This window comes from Ranitomeya imitator, chromosome 3 (assembly GCF_032444005.1).
Source record: "Ranitomeya imitator isolate aRanImi1 chromosome 3, aRanImi1.pri, whole genome shotgun sequence".
Classification (NCBI taxonomy): domain Eukaryota; kingdom Metazoa; phylum Chordata; class Amphibia; order Anura; family Dendrobatidae; genus Ranitomeya; species Ranitomeya imitator.
In genome coordinates this window covers 301838220-301862911 of record NC_091284.1, presented here as the reverse complement: position 1 = coordinate 301862911, position 24692 = coordinate 301838220, and the positions used below count along the sequence as shown (strand labels likewise).

Sequence of the window (24692 nt, the reverse complement as noted above, 5' to 3'; positions counted from 1 at the left end):
TCCTCAGCGAGATATTTGTATTGTCCCCTTATATACTTATACATGGTTATTAGATCGCCCCTCAGTCGTCTTTTTTCTAGACTAAATAATCCTAATTTCGCTAATCTATCTGGGTATTGTAGTTCTCCCATCCCCTTTATAAATTTTGTTGCCCTCCTTTGTACTCTCTCTAGTTCCATTATATCCTTCCTGAGCACCGGTGCCCAAAACTGGACACAGTACTCCATGTGCGGTCTAACTAGGGATTTGTACAGAGGCAGTATAATGCTCTCATCATGTGTATCCAGACCTCTTTTAATGCACCCCATGATCCTGTTTGCCTTGGCAGCTGCTGCCTGGCACTGGCTGCTCCAGGTAAGTTTATCATTAACTAGGATCCCCAAGTCCTTCTCCCTGTCAGATTTACCCAGTGGTTTCCCGTTCAGTGTGTAATGGTGATATTGATTCCTTCTTCCCATGTGTATAACCTTACATTTATCATTGTTAAACCTCATCTGCCACCTTTCAGCCCAAGTTTCCAACTTATCCATTACTCATCAACTTATCAACTTACAACTTATCAATTACTTATTAGTAATTGATGCAAAAGGAACCCTGACCAAGTATTGAGTGCAATTACTGAACATACATTTCAGTAGGCCAACATTTCGGATTTTAAAATCATTTTTCAAGAACACTTGAACTAGGTCACTCTGTTTGTAATCACGCAATATAATATTTGAGTTTTACTTTTTGTATGATATTCTAATTTTGTGAGAAGCACCTGTATATTTATCGAGACTTTGCTTCATAAACCATTATAGAATTGTTTTGATACAGCTATACATACACTTTATCAATATTATTCAATTTTTTTTTTTCTAAAAGGAATACTGTATATGTACAATTGAGGATTGCGAAAAATAAGCACTTTTGTGCTTCTTTTTTCCACGGTACTTAATCTGATTTCTTCATTATGTTGACAAATAAGGGGAGTATTACTACTCACATGTGGTAGCACCCAGTTATTATTAAAATTTTTTAGTGTTTTTACTCTTAAACATTATTGTGATGTGTGCGCATCTATCTCTCACAGTGCCACTACTGTACCAACCATTTTATGAAGGTTTTTTATTACAAGATGACTTTGACCGATCAGTTCAGCTCTTCTCTCTTTGGTATTTATGTTTTTCTGAACAGTCTCTGTGTTCAGTCCGATTATTATTGCTGATAACCATTTGTCCTTGTTTATTTTGTCACATATAGTATATGCCCTAGCAAAGTTTATTCGTCACACATGTGTTGCACAGATATGTGGCAGGATCAGGCTGTGTAGAGACACACACTCACTCAGTACACAATTTATTCATACACTTCCAGGAGTAATAAAAGGGGAACTGCAAAACACAGAAACTATGGTTCTTAAGAAGACATGTCAGGAGACCTGATGGGTCCTGTTGGAACTGAAATTATATCATTTTATGCACCTTTAGGTTCTGTAAAGAAACCAAACATTCATTGATGCGGCTTCCAATCTATTCTCTTGGATTATAAAATCAGGAGGCTAAGGCATTTATTTCTTATCGTCATGGGTTTTCTCAGAGAGAAGCCAGAGGACCACAGCATCTGATTTCTCCTCCTGTATCGATTAGAAGCATTTCATCTTCATATTAAATGGTGCAGGTTTCATTTAGCAGTGCAGGGGTTAATTTGCTCAGTTGACAGCTTCTTGCATTAAGGCTCAGCTGTTCACTGTTAGCCACTTCCATCTATATAATTGGGCCTTGGCTAGCATTCATTGTCAGTATTGCTTTTGCTACATGGCTGGAGGTTGTTGATGGTTGTTAATTAAAAAGGAGTTTCTTAGATTTATGTGTGACAGTTGCTAAGTTTTGTGTGTATGTGATCTTTCCTCTTATTCTCCTACTTTGGTTTAACCCCATCTTCCAATCACTGATGCTTTCCTCTGTTTTTTTGTGTGAGTATATTTGTATGAATGGTATCTTGCCTTATCCATGTTTGTATTACCTTGTCAGTCTGGTTGGTGTATTACGGTACAATACTACTCCCCTCTTCCCTAGGTGGGGGAAGAATACAGACTGAGGGTGAATTCAGGAGCTAAGGCTACTTTCACACTGGCGTTTTTTGTCAGACGTCGCAATGCGTTGTTTATGGCAAAAAACGCATCCTGCAAAGTTGTTTGCAGGATGCGTTTTTGCCCCATAGATTAACATCGTATGCTTATGTAGTGTAGTAGAAAAAGCACATACAGAGTTTGTATGTTCTCTCTGTGTTTACATGGGTTTCCTGCAACATGCCAAAAGACATACTGATAAGGAATCTAAGACAGTGCCGATAATGTCCGCCAAGCACTGCGGAGTTAGGCTGCCGTCAAACTAGCAGTATTTGGTCAGTATTTTACATCAGTATTTGTAAGCCAAAACCAGGAGTGGAACAAATAGAGGAAAAAATATAATAGAAACATATGCACCACTTTTTTATTTATCACCCACTCCTGGTTTTGGCTACAAATACTGATGTAAAATACTGACCAAATACTGCTAGTGTGACGGCAGCCTTAATGGTGCTATATAAGTGAGTAAGATAAATAAATACTTATTCACTTTGCTTGAGATTATTTCTCTGGGTATATAGGCAGCACACTTTTCTCAGATTATTCCTGAAATTTAAATTTGAGAAAAAATACCTACCATTACTGGCTTTGAATACATATATAACTTTTGGTATATTGTGAAGGCTATACATTCTGTCACTTTTACACAAGTGAGTGTTCGATAAGTCCCGCAATCAATATTTTGTTTAAAACTCAACCTTAATAAGTGGAGATACTCACTCTTAGTATAATCTTGCTGTTGGTAAGTTCAATTAGCATGGGCAGTATTTCAGGAATCTGCTCATCCTCTAGGAAAGGTCCTATGTGAGTCAAAGCAGAAACAGGAATCTCCGAGCTAAAATCTTCAATGTGTAATTGTAAAAAGCCATTATGTACAGCAAGTGGAGAGAGGTTGGCTGCAGCAGGACCAAGATCAAATTTCACGACCATACGTGGAGGAGATGTTATTTTGGTGGGAGTACTTGCTAAAAGACCTATTAAAATATAAAAACAAGCAGATTTCAGAAGCTACAAGCATCCAATTTCAATGCTATAACCTTTGGAGGTCTACATTTTATGCACACAAATACTTCAATGTAGCTCAAGTGTGTTGTACAGTAGCAACAACTTGGGTAATTTGTATGATTGTGAGTTATGTGGCTGAACAGTTGGGTACATTTTATGACAAACACTGCACATGGTACAGAATATTAATTAGCTTACATTATTATGGAAACTGAAATTCTACTGATTTGGTGATTTTTCATTTTTGTACTTGTTTTTGCAAGAGCCAGAACTTTTGTTATTTTTCTGCTGCCATACCTGTATGAAAGCCTGTTATTTGTGGAACAAGATGCAGGTTTGAATTACATCATTTATATAAAATAAATCTGTCAGGAGGATCAAGCCTCCTAAGCCATCCACATGGGCATGTAGATCAGAGGAAGCTGAAGAAAATGATACCTTTGCTATCTTTTTGATACAGGAAATATATATATATCTTGGTACCGTGTTAGCCGGTAGATAGCCTTTGCTATCTGTGACCTGATGTCTTACTCCAGAGAAATCCACATTTTCTTACATGTAAATGTGCTGTTCCAGGCTGTGGGCTGCACGCTGATCTGCATGAGAATCTGTCTTCAGAGATTATTATAAATAAAAGGGGGCCTTAATGTGAGATACGGTATGTAGATCGTGAGAGCAGACTGTCCGTTACACTTGTTCAACACATTTGCATGAATTCTTTGTAAATGCATTCAAATGAGGTTACTTGGACAGCCGGAAAATGGATCCAGCTCACACACCAGGGTGTTGATAAAAATCTTTCATTCGGCTTTCTTTGGAAGAAATCATTTTACAATGTGTGGTGCAGTGACCCACGTTGCAGCCAGGGGGGCTGTGTGTGCGCTTCAAGATGCGCTTGGAGGCATAAATGTGATGAGACAAAGTCTGGCAGGAGTGTAAATGGCCGGTGTGTGTGTTGCAGAGGAAGACACTCTGCGCTGTCAGTCTGAAGTTTGGTTGGTGTGCTGGGACCTGTAGTCCCACAAGTAATTGTGTAAATGCTAATGGGAGACTGGCAGGGCTAGTTATGAGAGATGGGAGGGTCAAACTAGCCACACACACCCACACTCCCACCCAGAGGAGTGGTTACAGGTATGCAATGTGAACAGGGTGTGGGTCACATGTTCCTGTGTGGTTCCTGTGTATGGATCCGTTTGGTCCATGTGCAAGGTCCTGGACGGTCGGTGTTGGAGTCCCTTGGTATTGGAGAAGTCCTGCAAGCACCTGAGACTGTGGACCTGATGAACGGTCAGTGTTGGATTGTCCTAGTATGGGCTGGAGTCCTGGAAGCACTGAGACCATGAGTCCTGCAAGCACCTGAGACCATGGACCTGATGAACGGTCAGTGTTGGATTGTCCTGGTATGGGCTGGAGTCCTGGAAGCACTGAGACCGTGAGTCCTGCAATAGCCTGGGTGTTGGATTGTCCTGAAGTGGGCTGGAGTCCTGGAAGCACTGCTGAGGCTATGGACTGAATGCTCGAGGGTGTTGGATTGTCCTGGGATGTGCTGGAGTCCTGCAAGCACCTGGAGTGTGAGTCCTGGAATGGTCAGAGTGTTGGATTGTCCGCGGATGGACTGGAGTCCTGTAAGCACTTGATAAGATCATGGACTGATGGCCTGTGTGTTGGAAGTGCCTGTGATTGGACTTCCTGGAAGCGCATGGAAAGGCTGCATCTACAGAGCATGAGACGGTTTGTTTGGGGAAGCTGCAGTTCCTACTGTGGGTCTAGACTATCCGAGGTGCCCTGGTAACAAGGACGGTGATCCCAGTGAGGCAGTTTCCCTGTGAACCAGCACTGGCAGGACACAGTGTGTAGAGCCGAAGCTCCTGAGGTAATCCCTGGTATGGGATAAAACCTGTAATATACGGCAGAGACATATCTGCCATTGGAACAGACTGTCGGGGTTTAATATGTTCCGTTGATGCATATAATGAACTGTAATGGAGAGAAAAGACGTGACTCCCGAATGTTTTGTAAAGACACACCTGTTAAAGTAACAAACTGTGTGTAACCTGGCTTACAGTGCGGTTTATGATGCTTTAATAAACCGGAACGGACTTAATTTGTGGAAAAATCGTGCCTTTATGCGTTATTCCTGTGCAAAGTGAGTGTCCCCCAAGACCTGAAGTAAGGGAAATGCTACAATTGGTACAACATCATTTAGGATGTCTCAAACAACATTGCAAATATAAAATATGGGTGATGTATAAGAAGAACCATGCATGTTTCGAACAATAAAATACTTGAACACTGGTCACATGGCAGAATGCCCCACTGACAATTTAAATATACTTCTACTTAATTAATGAAATAGAACACACATGAGGAAATTATGGCACACAGAAGCTGCACAAGAAATACTTCAAAAGACATTACAGAGATATGGTGGGTTAGAGTCTTGCAAATACCGCACTGAACAATTTATACCAAAAGCATATTAGAACTAATGGTGAATATAAAAGTGTTACAAAAAATATCCAAACCAACGAGTCTGCTGCAATTAAACTCTTATGAGTGTATCCAGATATAAGACTATTATCACATCTCATATCTCAAATTACAGATTTGTCAGCTTACATAGTTTTTATAATATATTCACTACTGTATGCTTAAGTGTGTTTATAGATAGAAAGCAATGTCAGCCTGGTTTGCAAAAAAAATGTTATGTTTTTTTCTTTTCATAGACATGCTTTCACATATGAGATGTGATAATAATCTTATATCTGGGGGGACATTACTATATAGTGTCAGATCGCTGATCTAACACTTTGCAGTGCACTGTGTCAGATCAGCGATCTGACAGGCACTGCAGGAGGCTTGCTGGATCCTGATCTGAGCAGGCGCTTGCAAGCCACCTCCCTGCAGGACCCGGAAGGAGCCCAGCGGCCATTTTGGATCCAGGGCCTGCAGGGAGGAGGACGGAGAACCTCAGAGCAACGCAATCACATTGCGTTGCTCCGAGGGTCTCATGGAAGCATGCAGAGAGCCACCTCCCTGCGCGATGCTCCCCTATGCCACCGGAATGCTGCGATTATGATTGATCACAGTGTTCCGGGGGTTAATGTGTCAGGAGCGGTCTGTGACTGCTCCTGGCACATGGTGGCTGACGTCAGCTGTGATAGTCAGCTGACACCTGGCCCCGATCGGCCGCGCTCCCCCCGTGAGCGCAGCTGATCAGTGATGACTTACTATCCTGTCGGTGGTCATATGGGCCCATACCACCTCGACGGGATAGTATGTCATGTCAGAAAGGGGTTAATACCAAATTAATAAATTTAATCACGATCTTACAGTTAAAAAGCATTTTTGGTCTGATAATGTGGATGATTCTCCTACACTGGATATTATTGTTAATGAATATAAAAATCTTGATTTTTTTGAGCAAGTGGCTTTAATTAACTTAAAAGAAATGAATTCTGTTCCTTCTACCAGAGACATGACTATGTTTAATAAAATACTCAGTTTTGTCACCAGAAATGCACATTTTTATCCTGTTCAAAGTCGTATCACAGCAATGGACAAGTTCCAGAATACCATTGCCAGAGAAATAAAACATCTCCAAGAGACTTTTCAAGCAAAAAAAAGGCACAACCTTACTAAGGAGGAAAACACCACCTTAAAAAATCTATCCCAAAATAAGGACATAACCATAAAGATGTCTGAGAAAGGCGGCTCTGTGGTCGTTTTGAACACAAGTAACTACATTGCAGCTATTGAAAATCTTTTGGAAGATAAGGATACTTATAAATGTCGTTAGTGATCCCACTTCTTTTTTTGGTGAAAACGTCAAAAAAGTGATCGAATAAGGTTTTTTGCTTGGAATTTTTTCTAAAAAAGAAACGGATTTTCTGGAGGTTTCATCGCCAGTAATTCCTATCATACATGCACTGTCGAAAACTCTGTGTCCCCAATTATATTGAGACCAATTGTGTCCGGAATTGGTTTGCTTAACGAACATTTAGGCGTATGGTTGGACACCGCTTTACAACCGTTGGTCCAACGTATTCCTGGTTGTTTACAAGATTCTCGTGATGTTCTTAAAATGTTCCAAAATCTTGTGTGGTCTAACAAATACTTATGGTTAACGTGTGATGTATCGTCTCTGTATACTTGCATATCCCAGTATGTAGCTATTTTAGCCGTTCAACATCACTTAGACAAGTATAGCTCATACATATCAGAGCTAAAGGAGAACATTAAATCAGTTTTATTTTTTCTACTCAGCCTTAATTATTTCATGTTTAATGGAAAGGTTTTTTTGCAAACTAGCGGAGTGGCAATGGGTGCCAGATTCTAGCCATCCGTGGCGAATTTGACCATGGCTTGGTGGGAAGAATGTTTCATCTATACTGACAAAAATCCCTGATATTCTGACAAGAAGTTCTGATATTTCCAACTTCATTCTGTACCTAAATGATAATTCAATTTTCAGTTCACTCATACATACCATCCTGAAAAAAAAAATCACTTTTTTAGATTTAGACTTAATGGGCAGTGATCAGCGTATTGTTGTAAGCAAAACTTATAGAAAATCCATTGCTGGAAATACCTATCTAGATGTGAGCAGTTTCCATCCCCCACATGTAATTAAAGGTATTCCTGTGGGAGAAATGATCAGGAACTGTAGCACCAGTGAAAGTTTTGTTACTAAATCTAATCTTAGATGTAAAGGTCTTTACCATAGACATTATCCACATTGGAGTGTGAAACGAGCCAATAACATTGCAGATGATATAAACAGATTGGATTTAGTGGATAAAGTTAAATCTCCAGAGTGTAAAAACAAAGGTAACGCCACACCTACTTAAGTCATAACATATAGTCCATATTTCATTGCTATTTCTAACATAGTACAATGCAATCTTCACATCTTACACGATGATCCTATCATAGACTGCATTTTGAATAAAGGTATTAGAATAGTTCCAAGAAAAGCCAAAACAATAAGCAATTCACTCTCACCAAGTCTTTGTCACAATTCACATATTCACATGTGTCTGCTTCCCGCACATGGTTGTCTTTGAAAGGATACTTTAAATGTGGTTACCGTCCTTGTATAACTTGTGGAGTGTCTTTTAAAACTAATTATTTTTTCAATCATAATCATAGTAAAAAATTTCATATTAAAAGTTTCCTCAACTGCAACAGCAATCATATAGTGCACCATATGCAATCTCAAGTACGTACACTACCGTTCAAAAGTTTAGAGTCACCCAGACAATTTTGTGTTACATAGTTACATAGTTATTAAGGTTGAAGGAAGACTATAAGTCCATCTAGTTCAACCCATAGCTTAACCTAACATACCCTAACATGTTGATCCAGAGGAATGCAAAAAAAAAACCATGTGGCAAAGAGTAAGCACCACATTGGGGAAAAAAATTCCTTCCCGACTCCACATACAGCAATCAGACTAGTTCCCTGGATCAACGCCCTATCAAGGAATCTAGTGTATATACCCTGTAACATTATACTTTTCCAGAAAGGTATCCAGTCCCCTCTTAAATTTAAGTAATGAATCACTCATTACAACATCATACGGCAGAGAGTTCCATAGTCTCACTGCTCTTACAGTAAAGAATCCACGTCTGTTATTATGCTTAAACCTTGTTTCCTCCAAACGCAGAGGATGCCCCTAGTCCCGGTTTCAGGTCTATGATTAAAAAGATCATCAGAAAGGTCCTTGTACTGTCCCCTCATATATTTATACATTAACATAAGATCACCCCTTAGTCTTCGTTTTTCCAAACTAAATAGCCCCAAGTGTAATAACCTATCTTGGTATTGCAGACCCCCCAGTCCTCTAATAACCTTGGTCGCTCTTCTCTGCACCTGCTCTAGTTCAGCTATGTCTTTCTTATACACCGGAGACCAGAACTGAGCACAGTATTCTAAGTGTGGTCGAACTAGTGACTTGTATAGAGGTAAAATTATGTTCTCCTCATGAGCATCTATGCCTCTTTTAATGCATCCCATTATTTTATTTGCCTTTGTAGCAGCTGCCTGACACTGGCCACTGAATATGAGTTTGTCATCCACCCATACACCCAGGTCTTTTTCATTGACGGTTTTGCCCAGAGTTTTAGAATTAAGCACATAATTATACATCTTATTTCTTCTACCCAAGTGCATGACCTTACATTTATCCCCATTAAAGCTCATTTGCCATTTATCAGCCCAAGCTTCTAGTTTACATAAATCATCCTGTAATATAAAATTGTCCTCCTCTGTATTGATTACCCTGCAGAGTTTAGTGTCATCTGCAAATATTGAAATTCTACTCTGAATGCCCCCTACAAGGTCATTAATAAATATGTTAAAAAGAAGAGGGCCCAATACTGACCCCTGTGGTACCCCACTGCTAACCGCTACCCAGTCCGAGTGTGCTCCATTAATAAACAACCTTTGTTTCCTATCCCTGAGCCAGCTCACAACCCACTTGCACATATTTTCCCCTATCCCCATTATTCTCATTTTATGTATCAACCTTTTGTGTGGCACCGTATCAAAAGCTTTTGAAAAGTCCATATACACTACATCCACTGGGTTCCCTTGGTCCAATCCGGAACTTACCTCTTCATAGAAACTGATCAAATTAGTCTGACATGAACGGTCCCTAGTAAACCCGTGCTGATACTGGGTCATGAGGTTATTCCTCTTCAGATACACCAGTATAGCATCCCTTAGAATGCCCTCCAGGATTTTACCCACAGTAGAGGTTAAGCTTACTGGCCTATAATTTCCGAGTTCAGTTTTTGTCCTCTTTTTGAATATTTGCACCACATTTGCTATACGCCAGTCCTGTGGTACAGACCCTGTTATTATGGAGTCTTTAAAGATTAAAAATAATGGTCTATCGATGACTGTACTTAATTCCTGCAGTACTCGAGGGTGTATCCCATCCGGGCCCGGAGATTTGTCAATTTTAGTGATTTTTAGACGCCGCCGCACTTCCTGCTGGGTTAAGCAGGTGACATTTAATGGGGAATTTTTATCACTAGTCATTTTGTCTGCCATGGGATTTTCTTGTGTAAATACTGATGAAAAAAAGTCATTTAGCATATTGGCTTTTTCCTCATCCTCATCCACCATTTCACCCAGACTATTTTTAAGGGGGCCAACACTATCATTTTTTAGTTTCTTACTATTTATGTAGTTAAAGAATATTTTAGGATTATTTTTACTCTCTCTGGCAATGAGTCTCTCTGTCTCAATCTTTGCTGCCTTGATTTGCTTTTTACAGAATTTAATTAATTTTTTGTATTTATTTAATGCCTCCTCACTACCTACTTCCTTTAATTCTCTAAATGCTTTCTTTTTGTCACTTATTGCGCCCCTTACTGCTCTATTTAGCCATATTGGTTTCCGCCTATTTCTAGTATGTTTATTCCCATACGGTATATACTGTGCACAGGTCCTATCCAGGATGCTAATAAATGTCTCCCATTTTCTTTGTGTATTTTTGTGTCTCAGGATATCGTCCCAGTTAATTGCACCAAGATCCTCTATCATCCGTTGGAAATTTGCCCTCCTGAAGTTTAGTGTCCTTGTAACCCCTCTATTACACATCTTTTTAAAGGATACATGAAAACTTATTATTTTGTGATCGCTATTACCCAAGTGACCCCCAACCCTTATATTTGATATGCGGTCTGGCCTGTTGGTTAATATTAGGTCTAGCAGTGCCCCCCTTCTTGTTGGGTCCTGAACCAGTTGTGAAAGGTAATTGTAAAAGCTTTGATAAAGATCCGTGTAGGATCGAAACGCGTCGCTCGTGTCCTGATATGCACATGTAGAGCGTATGTCCACCGTTGTTTTTATATTGGCTTAATAAAGTTGGAATTTGGATTTTACTATTTGGAGTTGGAACGATTTTTTCTTTTCTTCATATGATGACCGCGTGGATCAGCGTTGGGTTCCGTGCTCCTGCGGTGGCTACTCGGTGAGCTGGCTTTTTTTTTTTCTTCTTTGCTATTTTCAAAAGTCGCCGACTTTTGGCACAGTTGGGTTTCATGAAACCCGACCCTATCCCTGTGTGGGGTCGGTCATGCGGTACGCGACTTTCGCGCCAAAGTCGCGTTTCAATGACGCAAAAAGTGCCATTTCTCAGCCAATGAAGGTGGACGCAGAGTGTGGGCAGCGTGATGACATAGGTCCTGGTCCCCACCATCTTACAGAAGGGCATTGCAGTGATTGGCTTGCTTTCTGCGGCGTCACAGGGGCTATAAAGGGGCGTTCCCGCCGACCGCCATCTTAATGCTGCTGATGTGAGCATAGGGAGAGGTTGCTGCCGCTTCGTCAGAAGCAGGGATAGCGTTAGGCAGGGTACATTAACCACCAAACCGCCTGTGCTGTAGCGATTTCCACTGTCCAACACCACCTATTGTTTGCAGGGACAGTGGAAGCTAAATTTTTTTTTCCTCAGCGCTGTAGCTCATTGGGCTGCCCTAGAAGGCTCCCTGATAGCTGCATTGCTGTGTGTACGCCGCTGTGCAAACCAACTGCTTTTTTCAAAGCACAAATCCTGTTATTCCTTCCTTTCTGCACAGCTATCTTTTTTGTTTGTCCACACTTTTGATTTAATTTTTGCAGCAGTCCACTCCTTGTTATTGCTGCCTGCCATACCTGGCTGAGATTACTGCAGGGAGATACTAATTGTAGGACAGTCCCTGTTTTTTGTTTTTTTTTTAATTCTCCCTGAAAAAAATCAATAGTGGGAGATTAATCTTGGCCTTTGTGCTTGTGTGCCAGTCCTGCATGCCATCTCTCTCAAATAGTGGGCCACAGAAAGCCTAGTGTCTGTTTTTGGTTTTTAAATTCTTCCTGAAAAAAAAAAAACAGTGGGAGATTAATATTGGCCTTTGTGCTTGTGTGCTAGTCCTGTGTGCCATCTCTCTCAAATAGTGGGCCACAGAAAGCCTAGTGTCTGTTTTTGGTTTTTAAATTCTCCCTGAAAAAAAATAAACAGTGGGAGATTAATATTGGCATTTGTGCTTGTGTGCCAGTCCTGCATGCCATCTCTCTCAAATAGTGGGCCACAGAAAGCCTAGTGTCTGTTTTTGGTTTTTAAATTCTCCCTTAAAAAAAATAAACAGTGGGAGATTAATATTGGCCTTTGTGCTTGTGTGCCAGTCCTGTGTGTGCCATCTCTCTCAAATAGTGGGCCACAGAAAGCCTAGTGTCTGTTTTCTTTTTTAGTTTTTAAATTCTCACTGAAAAAAAAACAGTGGGAGATTAATATTGGCCTTTGTGCTTGTGTGCCAGTCCTGTGTGCCATCTCTCTCAAATTGTGGGCCACAGAAAGCCTAGTGTCTGTTTTTGGTTTTTAAATTCTTCCTGAAAAAAATAAATAAACAGTGGGAGATTAATATTGGCCTTTGTGCTTGTGTGCCAGTCCTGTGTGCCATCTCTCTCAAATAGTGGGCCACAGAAAGCCTAGTGTCTGTTTTTGGTTTTTAAATTCTCCCTGAAAAAAAATAAACAGTGGGAGATTAATATTGGCCTTTGTGCTTGTATGCCAGTCCTGTGTGCCATCTCTCTCAAATAGTGGGCCACAGAAAGCCTAGTGTCTGTTTTTGGTTTTTAAATTCTCCCTTAAAAAAAAAATAAACAGTGGGAGATTAATATTGGCCTTTGTGCTTGTGTGCCAGTCCTGTGTGTGCCATCTCTCTTAAATAGTGGGTCACAGAAAGCCTACTGTCTGTTTTTGGTTTTTAAATTCTCCCTGAAAAAAAAAAAATAAACAGTGGGAGATTAATATTGGCCTTTGTGCTTGTGTGCCAGTCCTGTGTGCCATCTCTCTTAAATAGTGGGCCACAGAAAGCCTAGTGTCTGTTTTTGGTTTTTAAATTCTCCCTTAAAAAAAAATAAACAGTGGGAGATTAATATTGGCCTTTGTGCTTGTGTGCCAGTCCTGTGTGTGCCATCTCTCTCAAATAGTGGGCCACAGAAAGCCTAGTGTGTTTTGGGTTTTTAAATTCTCCCTGAAAAAAAAAAAAAAACAGTGGGAGATTAATATTGGCATTTGTGCTTGAGTGACAGTCCTGCGTGTGTGGCATCTCTCTCATTTGGTGCCACAGAAAACCGAGTGTGTAACATTGTGCCTGATTTTCCTTGCAGTCTCACCCACCTATAAAGGGATATCTAAATCCTACAGAAGTTTGAGTTCACCTTGTAAGTTGTTTTACAGTAACAAATACCGTTACTTTGGTTACGTTTTTACAACAATGAGCAAGTCTGGTGGAAGAGGTCGTGGCCGTGGGCGTTCATTGCCAGCTGGTAATGATGGTAGTGGTGGTGGAGCATCAGGTGGTCGTGGGAAAAACAATATAGCACCTAAGTCTCGAGCTGTGGAGCCAGGTTCGTCGTCTGGCTACACAAGGCCTCGAACGCTCCCTTTTCTGGGAGTAGGAAAACCACTTTTAAAGCCAGAGCAGCAAGAGCAAGTTTTGGCTTACCTTGCTGATTCAGCCACTAGCTCTTTTGCCTCCTCTTCTGAAACTGGTAAATGTAAGAGCAGCGCGTTGTTAGTGGATGTTCACGGTCAGGGACAAGTCGCTTCCTTGTCCTCTTCAGCAAAAACAACAACAGAGAAGGATGCGGCAGGCGAAAACGGGTTACTCCATGGAGCTCTTTACACATACCGTCCCTGGCTTAGAAAGTGAAACAGTTAACAGGCCATGCTCATTACAAGTTGAATCTGACATGGAGGGCACTGATGCACAGCCACAGCCAGATTACTATGCTGTTCCTTTGACTCAGACCACAACATTGCCCTCGCAGTATACTGATCCAGAATCAGACCCTGATGAGACTATGGTGCCCCGTCATGAATGCTATACCACCGACTTACACGGTGACACAGACGAAGTTGCACACGAGATAGAAGAGGAGGTTATAGATGACCCAGCTGTTGACCCCGATTGGCAGCCATTGGGGGAACAGGGTGCAGGCGGCAGTAGTTCTGAAGCGGAGGAGGAGGGGCCGCAGCAGGCATCAACATCGCAACAGGTTCCATCTGCTGGGCCCGTATCTGGCCCAAAACGCGTGGCAAAGCCAAAACCTGTTGGAGGACAGCGTGACCATCCGGTTAAAGCTCAGTCTGCAATACCTGAAAAGGTATCCGATGCTAAAAAGAGTGCAGTCTGGCATTTTTTTAAACAACATCCAATTGATCAGCGCAAAGTCATCTGTCAAAAATGTTCAACTACCTTAAGCAGAGGTCAGAATCTGAAAAGTCTAAATACAAGTTGCATGCATAGACATTTAACCACCATGCATTTGCAAGCCTGGACTAACTACCAAACGTCCCTTAAGGTTGTAGCACCCTCGGCCAATGAAGCTAGTCAGCAACGCAACATCCCTTCCGTCACTGTAAGGCCACCATTTTACGCACCACCTGCAGTATCTGTGCAGGTTTCGTTGCCAGGCCAAAGCAGTCAGGGTCAGGGAATCACCAGTTTCGTAGTAGGAAACACTGCATCTAGGGCACCGGCGGCAACAATACCGTCTCCAACCGTCTCCCAGTCTGCCATGTCCACCGGCACCCCCGCTAGTTCCACGATCTCCAGCTCTCCAGTCCAGCTCACCCTACATGAGACTCTCGTTAGAAAAAGTTTTTTTTATGTGTATGTACACAGGCTTTGAACCCTCTTACAGATATGACGTCCTGGAGCCTTACTTTGGTGGTGTGGCTGTTTCTATGCTCTGTTATTTATTGGCACTGTTACTCAGTATAATTTAATTGTATGCATAGTAAACAGCTCACCTACTTGGATCCTTCATAGGCACTTATCAATATATTATTATATATATATGTATTCTTTGTACGGCCCATCTGTTTATTATGCTTGCGCGTGGCACTAGTGTAGCCTATCTTTTATCATTGCATCGTTCTTATTGTTGTTTGTATTGATGTATTTATATACCTTTTTAGAAAAATTTTTTCTTCAATAAAATTGCTTATTTTAGCTCCTGTGTCCATCTTTTGTTGGTTTTCTCGTTAGAAAAAGGAAGTACTTAGCCTCGCATCCGCGTACATAGGGTTTGAACGCCCACATAGCTAGACTAATCTCGTTAGAGATGATGCCCTACCGGTTGGTTGAAAGCGAAGCTTTCAAAGCCCTGATGGACTACGCTGTACCACGCTACGAGCTACCCAGTCGACACTTATTTTCGAGAAAAGCCATCCCAGCCCTCCACCAGCATGTTAAAGAGCGCATCGTCCATACACTCAGGCAGTCTGTGAGTACAAAGGTGCACCTGACAACAGATGCATGGACCAGTAGGCATGGCCAGGGATGTTACGTGTCCATCACGGCACACTGGGTGAATGTGGTGGATGCAGGGTCCACAGGGGACAGCAATTTTGGGACAGTTCTGCCTAGCCCACGGTCTAGGAAACAGTTGGCTGTAGCCGTTCGCACCCCCTCCTCCTCCTCCTCCTGCAGAAGCGAGAGCTCGTCCACAGACCGCAGTCGCACAACCACTCCATCCGCAGCTGCCACTGTTGCACACCAGGTGTCCCATTATGGGGCAGCTACTGCCAAGCGTCAGCAGGCTGTATTGGCTATGAAGTGTTTGGGCGACAACAGACACACCGCGGAAGTTCTGTCCGAGTTCTTGCAGAAAGAAACGCAGTCGGGCCGGGCACTGTAGATCTTGAGGCAGGCAAGGTAGTGAGTGATAACGGAAGGAATTTCATGGCTGCCATCTCCCTTTCCCAACTGAAACACATTCCTTGTCTGGCTCACACCTTAAACCTGGTGGTGCAGTGCTTCCTGAAAAGTTATCAGGGGTTATCCGACCTGCTCCTCAAAGTGCGCGGACTTTGCTCGCATATCCGCCGTTCGCCCGTACACTCCAGCCGTATGCAGACCTATCAGCGGTCTTTGAACCTTCCCCAGCATCGCCTAATCATCGACGTTGCAACAAGGTGGAACTCAACACTGCACATGCTTCAGAGACTGTGCGAACAGAGGCGTGCTGTTATGTATTTGTGGGAGGATACACATACACGGGCAGGCAGTAGGATGGCAGACATGGAGTTGTCAGGTGTGCAGTGGTCGAAGATACAAGACATGTGTCAAGTCCTTCAGTGTTTTGAGAAATGCACACGGCTGGTTAGTGCAGACAACGCCATAATAAGCATGAGCATCCCCCTAATGCTGATGCAAAGTTTGACGCACATTAAGGAGCAGGCGTCTGCAGCAGAGGAAGAGGAAAGCCTTGATGACAGTCAGCCATTGTCTGGTCAGGGCAGTGTACAGGACGAGGTAGCGGGCGAACAGGAGGAGGAGAAGGACGAGGAGGATGATGGGGATGATTATTTTTGTAATGAGGAAGCTTCTCTGGGGCCAATAGCAACTGGTGGCGTTGCAAGGCCGGGGTCAGGTTTTTTTAGGGAGACAAGTGACTTAGATGTGCCTGAAACTGCCCCTCAACCCAGCACAACCGCAGATTTGACAACTGGAACTTTGGCCCACATGGCGGATTATGCCTTACGTATCCTCAAAAGGGACACACGTATTTGTAAAATGATGGCCGATGATGATTACTGGTTGGCCTCCCTCCTTGATCCTCGCTATAAAGGCAAATTGCAAAATATTATGCCACATGAAAACCTGGAACAAATATTGGTCAACAAGAGTTGATTGTTTGGTTGCTGTTTGATTCAGGCATTCCCAGCACACAGCACCGGTGATCGTTATCACACGAGCTGCAGGGGGCAGCAGGCCACAGGTGTTAGAGGTGCACAAATCAGAAGTGGCGTTGGACAGAGGGGCTTTCTGACCAGGTTGTGGAGTGATTTTGCTATGACCGCAGACAGGACAGGTACTGCAGCATCAATTCAAACTGACAGGAGACAACATTTGTCCAGTATGGTTACTAACTATTTTTGATCCCTTATCGACGTTCTCCCTCAACCGTCATTCCCATTTGATTACTGGGCATCCAAATTAGACACCTGGCCAGAATTGGCAGAATATGCATTGCAGGAGCTTGCTTGCCCGGCAGCTAGTGTCCTATCAGAAAGAGTATTCAGTGCTGCAGGTTCAATATTAACCGAAAAAAGGACTCGTCTGGCTACCCAAAATGTTGATGATCTAACCTTCATTAAAATGAACCACAACTGGATTTCAAATTCTATTGCCCCACCTTGTCCGGCTGACACCTAGCTTTCCTATGAAAAGGTCTTACTTGTGGACTGCTCTAACTGACTTTTCCAATCTCGTAATTTGCAGCAGCTGTTTGTCCAGCATACGACATGTTTACACCTCACTAAATGGCCAAACTCCCCCCACGGGGCCGTGGTCTCGCCACTTGGCGGAAGCACCCGTGAGAGTGCCGTTTGTCTGAAGAGGTGGGTGTGCACGCTTTTGGTCGACGGCACTGCCACTGGGTCCCTCATAGTACAATAAAGTGTCTCTGGCGGTGGTGATGCGCACCCAACGTCAGACACACCGTTGTAACATGAGGGGCCCTGGGCCTGTACAGCCGGCCACAAGAGAGTTCCCCCCCCCCAGCTCAAACAGTGCTCTACCGCTTGCAAAATTATCTCTCACAGTTCCACCAATGTTTAGTCTATGCGCTGACATCCTTCAATGCCTGGCACTGACAATACCAATGTGTTGACATGTATGATGGTACTTAAAATAGTCAGGGGCAGTGTCCTATATTTACACCAGTAAAGGGACTCTATAGCGACAGGGTCTGTTCCGCAGGACTGGCGCATAGCAAATGTGGTGCCAATATTCAAAAAGGGCTCTAAAAGTGAACCTGGAAATTATAGGCCAGTAAGTCTAACCTCTATTGTTGGTAAAATATTTGAAGGGTTTCTGAGGGATGTTATTCTGGATTATCTCAATGAGAATAACTGTTTAACTCCATATCAGCATGGGTTTATGAGAAATCGCTCCTGTCAAACCAATCTAATCAGTTTTTATGAAGAGGTAAGCTATAGGCTGGACCACGGTGAGTCATTGGACGTGGTATATCTCGATTTTTCCAAAGCGTTTGATACCGTGCCGCACAAGAGGTTGGTACACAAAATGAGAATGCTTGGTCTGGGGGAAAATGTGTGTAAATGGGTTAGTAACTGGCTTAGTGATAGAAAGCAGAGGGTGGTTATAAATGGTATAGTCTCTAACTGGGTCGCTGTGACCAGTGGGGTACCGCAGGGGTCAGTATTGGGACCTGTTCTCTTCAACATATTCATTAATGATCTGGTAGAAGGTTTACACAGTAAAATATCGATATTTGCAGATGATACAAAACTATGTAAAGCAGTTAATACAAGAGAAGATAGTATTCTGCTACAGATGGATCTGGATAAGTTGGAAACTTGGGCTGAAAGGTGGCAGATGAGGTTTAACAATGATAAATGTAAGGTTATACACATGGGAAGAAGGAATCAATATCACCATTACACACTGAACGGGAAACCACTGGGTAAATCTGACAGGGAGAAGGACTTGGGGATCCTAGTTAATGATAAACTTACCTGGAGCAGCCAGTGCCAGGCAGCAGCTGCCAAGGCAAACAGGATCATGGGGTGCATTAAAAGAGGTCTGGATACACATGATGAGAGCATTATACTGCCTCTGTACAAATCCCTAGTTAGACCGCACATGGAGTACTGTGTCCAGTTTTGGGCACCGGTGCTCAGGAAGGATATAATGGAACTAGAGAGAGTACAAAGGAGGGCAACAAAATTAATAAAGGGGATGGGAGAACTACAATACCCAGATAGATTAGCGAAATTAGGATTATTTAGTCTAGAAAAAAGACGACTGAGGGGCGATCTAATAACCATGTATAAGTATATAAGGGGACAATACAAATATCTCGCTGAGGATCTGTTTATACCAAGGAAGGTGACGGGCACAAGGGGGCATTCTTTGCGTCTGGAGGAGAGAAGGTTTTTCCACCAACATAGAAGAGGATTCTTTACTGTTAGGGCAGTGAGAATCTGGAATTGCTTGCCTGAGGAGGTGGTGATGGCGAACTCAGTCGAGGGGTTCAAGAGAGGCCTGGATGTCTTCCTGGAGCAGAACAATATTGTATCATACAATTATTAGGTTCTGTAAAAGGACGTAGATCTGGGGATTTATTATGACGGAATATAGGCTGAACTGGATGGACAAATGTCTTTTTTCGGCCTTACTAACTATGTTACTATGTTACTATGTTACTTAGCGCCAAATTACTAGGTCTGAAACTCAGCAGAGGAGCCCACCCCTGTACCTTATTATTCCACCCTTTTGTGTTTTGGTTTTGTTGTATTGCGAGACATTAACATCTATTTATTTTTTGTGAGTACTAACTGTCATACACTCATTACAATCGGCCTCCGCTGACAACACCAATGCTGCCTGTGTACCCCTGCAAGAGAATTCCAAGTGTCTACAGCCCACTTTTGTTATGTTAGGCCTACTAAGCCTGTCTGCGGTCCCTCCTTCCACTAGTACTCCACTGACCAGACCACTGCTGCCCGTGTACCCCTGGAACCTATTTTAAAGTGCCTACAGCCTAATTTTGTTATGTTAGGCCTACTAAGCCTGTCTGCGGTCCCTCCTTCCAATAGTCCTCCACTGACCAGACCACTGCTGCCCGTGTACCCCTGGAACCTATTTTAAAGCGCCTACAGCCTAATTTTGTTATGTTAGGCCTACTAAGCCTGTCTGCGGTCCCTCCTTCCACTAGTCCTCCACTGACCAGACCACTGCTGCCCGTGTACCCCTGGAACCTATTTTAAGATTACCGTGAAGATTGGTAGAGCAGCTTAGTATACATTTTTTGCAAAAAACGTATCAACCAAATACCCTGTTTTTTACATCTTTTACTAGCACTTGCGGATTACTGCAACATTTTTTCAAACTGAGTGTTTTTGGTTTTACTATTCTCTTTTGTGTCTTCAGGTTTCTTGGTGGTGTGTGAACATGATCATACAGACTTGTTCACTGTGCAAGTAGCCCATGTGTTCCTGTTTCCATAATTGTTCTCTTGTGTCTACAAGACTGGGGAGTTCCACCACTCCTCTTGGGCTATCTGCACAAAAGCTGTTCTACCCTGTATGCACACATGGATTTTTCCTCTCTGAACCCTGTTCACACAGGTTATATACAGATGATCAGGTTTTTAAATACATCAGATAGGGATTGCATACATTAGTTAGGACTGCTCTGATAAGGGTATACCGTGAAGATTGGTAGAGCAGCTTAGTATACATTTTTTGCAAAAAACGTATCAACCAAATACCCTGTTTTTTACATCTTTTACTAGCACTTGCGGATTACTGCAACATTTTTTCAAACTGAGTGTTTTTGGTTTTACTATTCTCTTTTGTGTCTTCAACCTATTTTAAAGTGCCTACAGCCCACTTTTGTTATGTTAGGCCTACTAAGCCTGTCTGCGGTCCCTCCTTTCACTAGTCCTCCACTGACCAGACCACTGCTGTCCGTGTACCCCTGGAACCTATTTTAAAGTGCCTACAGCCTAAGTTTGTTATTTTAGGCCTACTAAGCCTGTCTGCGGTCCCTCCTTTCACTAGTCCTCCACTGACCAGACCACTGCTGCCCGTGTACCCCTGGAACCTATTTTAAATTGCATAGAGCATCCTTTTTTTAATAGTAGGCGTACAAACTCTGTCTGCGGTCCATAATTGAAATTGTCCTCCACTGAGCAGACCAATGCTGCCTGTGTACCCCTGTAACCTTTTTTAAACTGCATTGAGCCAAATTTTGTGTTTAAGGCCTACTATTTGTGTCTGTCTGCGCCACTCAATACAGCTGTCCTCCTTTTAAAAAAGCTGAGCGTCAATAGTCTGGTTTTCAGCCTATAGGAATTTGAAAACTGCATTGGGGCTACTCCTACTACTTCGGTAGGGCCTACTAACGGTGTCTGCCGCTCCAAGGTGTTCCCCAGGTTTCCTCTCCATAGCTTCGAGCTTCTAGCTCTCGTTTAGTAGTTGTTGAAAACAACACTGCATTAGGCCTACAAGTTGGGTCTGGGTTGTTAGAGACGGTGTCTTCCACTCCAAGGTGTTCCCCAGGTTTCCTCTCCATAGCTTCGAGCTTCTAGCTCTCGTTTAGTAGTTGTTGAAAACAACACTGCATTAGGCCTACAAGTTGGGTCTGGGTTGTATAGACGGTGTCTTCCACTCCAAGGTGTTCCCCAGGTTTCCTCTCCATAGCTTCGAGCTTCTAGCTCTCGTTTAGTAGTTGTTGAAAACAACACTGCACTAGGCCTACAAGTTGGGTCTGGGATGTAGAGACGGTGTCTTCCACTCCAAGGTGTTCCCCAGGTTTCCTCTCCATAGCTTCGAGCTTCTAGCTCTCGTTTAGTAGTTGTTGAAAACAACACTGCATTAGGCCTACAAGTTGGGTCTGGGTTGTAGAGACGGTGTTTTCCACTCCAAGGTGTTCCCCAGGTTTCCTCTCCATAGCTCCGAGCTTCTAGCTCTCGTTTAGTAGTTGTTGAAAACAACACTGCACTAGGCCTACAAGTTGGGTCTGGGTTGTAGAGACGGTGTCTTCCACTCCAAGGTGTTCCTCAGGTTTCCTCTCCATAGCTTCGAGCTTCTAGCTCTCGTTTAGTAGTTGTTGAAAACAACACTGCATTAGGCCTACAAGTTGGGTCTGGGTTGTAGAGACGGTGTCTTCCACTCCAAGGTGTTCCCCAGGTTTCCTCTCCATAGCTTCGAGCTTCTAGCTCTCGTTTAGTAGTTGTTGAAAACAACACTGCATTAGGCCTACAAGTTGGGTCTGGGTTGTAGAGACGGTGTCTTCCACTCCAAGGTGTTCCCCAGGTTTCCTCTCCATAGCTTCGAGCTTCTAGCTCTCGTTTAGTAGTTGTTGAAAACAACACTGCATTAGGCCTACAAGTTGGGTCTGGGTTGCAGAGACGGTGTCTTCCACTCCAAGGTGTTCCCCAGGTTTCCTCTCCATAGCTTCGAGCTTCTAGCTCTCATTTAGTAGTTGTTGAAAACAACACTGCATTAGGCCTACAAGTTGGGTCTGGGTTGTAGAGACGGTGTCTTCCACTCCAAGGTGTTCCCCAGGTTTCCTCTCCATAGCTTCGAGCTTCTAGCTCTCGTTTAGTAGTTGTTGAAAACAACACTGCACTAGGCCTACAAGTTGGGTCTGGGATGTAGAGACGGTGTCTTCCACTCCAAGGTGTTCCCCAGGTTTCCTCTCCATAGCTTCGAGCTTCTAGCTCTCGTTTAGTAGTTGTTGAAAACAACACTGCATTAGGCCTACAAGTTGGGTCTGGGTTGTAGAGACGGTGTTTTCCACTCCAAGGTGTTCCCCAGGTTTCCTCTCCATAGCTCCGAGCTTCTAGCTCTCGTTTAGTAGTTGTTGAAAACAACACTGCACTAGGCCTACAAGTTGGGTCTGGGTTGTAGAGACGGTGTCTTCCACTCCAAGGTGTTCCTCAGGTTTCCTCTCCATAGCTTCGAGCTTCTAGCTCTCGTTTAGTAGTTGTTGAAAACAACACTGCATTAGGCCTACAAGTTGGGTCTGGGTTGTAGAGACGGTGTCTTCCACTCCAAGGTGTTCCCCAGGTTTCCTCTCCATAGCTTCGAGCTTCTAGCTCTCGTTAAGTAGTTGTTGAAACAACACTACATTAGGCCTACAAGCTCGGTCTGGGTTGTAGAGACGGTGTCTTCCGCTCCAAGGTGTTCCCCAGGTTTCCTCTCCATAGCTTTGAGCTTCTAGCTCTCGTTAAGTAGTTGTTGAAACAACACTACATTAGGCCTACAAGCTCGGTCTGGGTTGTAGAGACGGTGTCTTCCGCTCCAAGGTGTTCCCCAGGTTTCCTCTCCATTGCTTCAATCTTCATGCTCGTCTTAAGTAGTTGTTGAAAACAACACTGCATTAGGCCTACAAGTTGGGTCTGGGTTGTTAGAGACGGTGTCTTCCACTCCAAGGTGTTCCCCAGGTTTCCTCTCCATAGCTTCGAGCTTCTAGCTCTCGTTTAGTAGTTGTTGAAAACAACACTGCATTAGGCCTACAAGTTGGGTCTGGGTTGTAGAGACGGTGTCTTCCACTCCAAGGTGTTCCCCAGGTTTCCTCTCCATAGCTTCGAGCTTCTAGCTCTCGTTTAGTAGTTGTTGAAAACAACACTGCATTAGGCCTACAAGTTGGGTCTGGGTTGCAGAGACGGTGTCTTCCACTCCAAGGTGTTCCCCAGGTTTCCTCTCCATAGCTTCGAGCTTCTAGCTCTCATTTAGTAGTTGTTGAAAACAACACTGCATTAGGCCTACAAGTTGGGTCTGGGTTGTAGAGACGGTGTCTTCCGCTCCAAGGTGTTCCCCAGGTTTCCTCTCCATAGCTTCGAGCTTCTAGCTCTCGTTTAGTAGTTGTTGAAAACAACACTGCATTAGGCCTACAAGTTGGGTCTGGGTTGTAGAGACGGTGTCTTCCACTCCAAGGTGTTCCCCAGGTTTCCTCTCCATAGCTTTGAGCTTCTAGCTCTCGTTAAGTAGTTGTTGAAACAACACTACATTAGGCCTACAAGCTCGGTCTGGGTTGTAGAGACTGTGTCTTCCGCTCCAAGGTGTTCCCCAGGTTTCCTCTCCATTGCTTCAATCTTCATGCTCGTCTTAAGTAGTTCTTGAAAACAACACTGCATTAGGCCTACAAGTTGGGTCTGGGTTGTAGAGACGGTGTCTTCCGCTCCAAGGTGTTCTCCAGGTTTCCTCTCCATAGCTTCGAGCTTCTAGCTCTCGTTTAGTAGTTGTTGAAACAACACTACATTAGGCCTACAAGTTGGGTCTGGGTCGAAGAGACGGTGTCTGCCGCTCCAAGGTGTTCTCCAGGTTGCCACATAATCGAAGCTGCATAGAGCCTATTTTGTAATTTTACGCCTACAAAGTCTTTCTGCGGTCCCTCCTTCCAATTGTCCTCCACTGAGCACACCAATGCAGACCGTGTACCCATGTAACCTTTTTTAAACCTGCGTCGAGCCAACTTTGTGGTTTAAGGCCTACTTGTAGTGTCTGGCTGCGCCACTCAATACAGCTGAGCAAAAGAGGGGAGAAGCCAGCGCAGCCTAAGGTTAAGACGCAATACATAAAGTGCAAATGCACATATTAATTTCTAACTGTATTTTCAAAATGAGACATTTAGCAAACAATTGATCAATTCTTTAAGCCACCCCACCTCTTCACGGCATTTTCATATTGGGGCAGTCCTACACTACGTTTTTTATATTCGCTGTGCCATAAAGGCCTCCTAAATTAACTAAAAGCAAGACCACATTAAATGCAAGCTGTACCTGGAGCATTACTGAGTCACCCCCATGGCGCCAGAAAAGGCAAGCGAGGATAAAGGTTGACCAGGTCCAGACAGACATTTCAGATCCAACCTCCACACTGCCCATCCAGAACCACAGATAAAGAGTGAGACAGGCTGAGACACAGGTGCCTAATTAAACAAAGCCTAAGTGTAGGACTGCCCCAATATGAGAATGCCGTGAAGAGGCGGGGTGGCTCAAAGAATTGATCAATTGTTTGCTAAATGTCTCATTT

General features: G+C 43.4%; 1 protein-coding gene across 3 annotated transcripts in view; it reads right to left on the bottom strand.

Moving 5' to 3' along the window:
- Window positions 1-24692, bottom strand: part of BLTP3A (bridge-like lipid transfer protein family member 3A) — a 1189163-nt gene that overhangs the window by 551293 nt on the left and 613178 nt on the right. For 2 of the 3 annotated variants that reach the window (XM_069756570.1, XM_069756571.1), the window contains one exon: window positions 2834-3087. The exons of the other annotated variant lie outside the window; for it this stretch is intronic. In XM_069756570.1, the coding sequence (XP_069612671.1) occupies window positions 2834-3087 (254 nt within the window). The remainder of the gene's footprint in view (window positions 1-2833; window positions 3088-24692) is intronic. 3 annotated transcript variants of the gene reach the window in all.